This window comes from Syngnathus leptorhynchus, chromosome 5 (genome assembly GCF_054491065.1).
Source record: "Syngnathus leptorhynchus isolate UIUO chromosome 5, UIUO_Slep, whole genome shotgun sequence".
In the NCBI taxonomy this organism is placed as follows: Eukaryota; Metazoa; Chordata; class Actinopteri; order Syngnathiformes; family Syngnathidae; genus Syngnathus; species Syngnathus leptorhynchus.
This window is the reverse complement of record NC_141199.1, coordinates 4,553,120-4,555,565: the sequence shown is the minus strand read 5'-3', so window position 1 is coordinate 4,555,565 and position 2,446 is coordinate 4,553,120. Positions and strand designations below refer to the sequence as shown.

Sequence of the window (2,446 nt, the reverse complement as noted above, 5' to 3'; positions counted from 1 at the left end):
TAATAAAAATGTGAATACCAAACTCAGATTTGGTCCCGCTTCATTTTTAAATACGCACACTTGTATGCTTGTGTGTGTGTGTGTTGTTGATAAATGAAAATGTAAATGAGAACGTTTACAGGGAAGTGTGGCCGTGGATTGTTTATGTGTGTGTTAAACACAGTCATGGCACACAACTGAGACTGCGCTTTTTATTACAGTGCGTCTTTTAAACGTGAAAATACGGTAATGGCATTAAAAGGGGGTGGATTAATCGCGTTAATGCAGTAAACTGACACCACTTTAAAAACATTGTGTAAAAATGTTCATTTTTTTACTGCAAATTAATATTTGCTTAAAATATCAGTTATCTGCCTCTAACTAATAATAATTGGTATCGGTCCTAAAAACAAAACCCATATCGGTCTATCACTGTTTATGATACGTGTTTTTCTTACTGTGATGAGAACTGATGAAATAATAATCATGATTACAATATAATCATGATTATTTGTTGCACAATACAAAATGCAGTAACGTCATAATCATTAAAGTCCTTTAATTCCAAAAGTACCGTACGGGAAGAGCGATTCAGGGCGCTTGCTTGGAATACACACACGTTAGCTCTTGTTTTGTGAAATAAAGAGCCGGTCTTGCCTGGTACTTTGGTAACACTACAATATAGTTATATACATAGATCTGTGGAATAATTGGAGCTGCAACTGACGATGAGGCTGACGTCAGCGGCGCACGTAGTTCCGGAGTAAACAGCTGTTTTTTTTTTTTTTTAAGTGACACAGCAGATGACGATTCCGATGGATTTAATGATTTGGAGTGACACGGATGGTTCGTTAAAATTGTTGTTTATGATACATTTATTTGATATGTCTAGTCTGACGTCAGTGGCGCACTTAGTTAACAGCTGTGTTTTTATATTTTTTTAAGTGACACAAGACGAAGATTCTGATGGATTTAATGACAGATGGTTAGATAAAATTGGTGTTTATATTATTGTTATTTGATATATAGTTTTATATTGTTATATGCGCCTGTGGAATAATTTGAACTGCAACTGACGACGAGTCCGACGTCAGCGGCGCGCCGCACACGCGGTGTTGTTAACATAAAGGACGACAAATTCCACCAATGGATTTTGTGATTTAGAGTAACACAGATGGTTTGATAAACATGTTATTTATGTTACAGTTATTTGAATAACTATTAATATTACGTGAGGGCCATTCTCAGCTCCTCGTTTGTGTTTGTCATTTTAGCATACCGTATCATTTAGACTGTTGTTGTTGATTCATGTCTGTTCTTGGTGTTGGAAATAAATTTCCCCCAAAATTCGACAAACTCCGGTGCGACTTATGTTTTTTTCCTCTTTATTGTGCGTTTTACGGCTGATGCGACTTGTACTCCGAGCGACTTTTAGAATGAAAAGTATGGTATTTTTGAGAAGGGGAAAAAAAGATTAAAGGAAACAGAAAACAAGTAAAGTTGTTTAACTTTGCTATTCACAGTTAAATTCCCAAAAAGCTACGGCATTTTGAACTGCCCACAACTTTTTTTGACACAGATCCCAACACTTACCAGTAAAAACGATTTGGAGTCACTTTCTCGTGAACCAGTTGCCACCTCCTCCCAAACTCCACTGAGCTATAGAGCTGTATTCAACACAAAACACATTTCTAAGGTAGGGCAAATCTGAGGAAACAGGCGATGGAACAGCAAAGGGAAGACATGACATCAGAAAAGCAACATGTTCAAGTCATGGGAAGCAAAGTGAAAATATCTTCTTTTAAAAAATGCTTCCAATGCCATTAGCTGCTGAGGATTTACAATGACAACCTTGTTTGGTCATTCAAAACTGAGTTTGAATGCTGAATGAAACACCCACTGTCTCGCCAGTCCGTCATTTTGAATAGATGGACTTCCGCCACCAAAAAGTGATGATTCTCACGAAGAATATGTCATAGAAAATAAACAAATTTGATTGCACGGTTTGTTTTGAGTCAAGGGTGGGCTACCATGATGAAACAAAGTGGGTTTGGGTTGCCAGGCTTGGTATCTTGTTGTAATATATATTTAACAGAAGTATCTTCTGAAAGTCCCCTCCGTGAGTCGTCACCTTATCGTGGTGGAGGGGTTTGCGTGCCCCTATGATCCTAGGAGCCATGTTGTCTGGGGCTTCATGCCCCTGGTAGGGTCACCCATGGCAAAAGGGTCCTAGGTGAGGGGCCAGACAAAGCACGGTTCAGATGACCCCTTATGATGGAGTTAGGATTAGGGCATGTATGGACCTAGTTTTCCTCGCCCGGACGCGGGTCACCGGGGCCCCCTCTGGAGCTAGGCCTGGAGGTGGGGCTCAAAGGCAAGTGCCTGGTGGCCGGACCTTCGCCCACAGGGCCCGGCCGGGCATAGCCGGAAAAGAAAACGTTGGTCCCCCTTTCTATGGGCTCACCAC

At 40.5% G+C, this 2,446-nt stretch overlaps 1 protein-coding gene across 2 annotated transcripts in view; it reads right to left on the bottom strand.

The window, feature by feature from the left end:
* sorcs1 (sortilin-related VPS10 domain containing receptor 1) overlaps positions 1-2,446 on the bottom strand; it is a 176,824-nt gene that overhangs the window by 92,345 nt on the left and 82,033 nt on the right. For both annotated transcript variants that reach the window (XM_085913215.1, XM_085913216.1), the window contains exon 5: positions 1,573-1,646. In XM_085913215.1, coding sequence (XP_085769341.1) covers positions 1,573-1,646 — 74 coding nt within the window. The remainder of the gene's footprint in view (positions 1-1,572; positions 1,647-2,446) is intronic.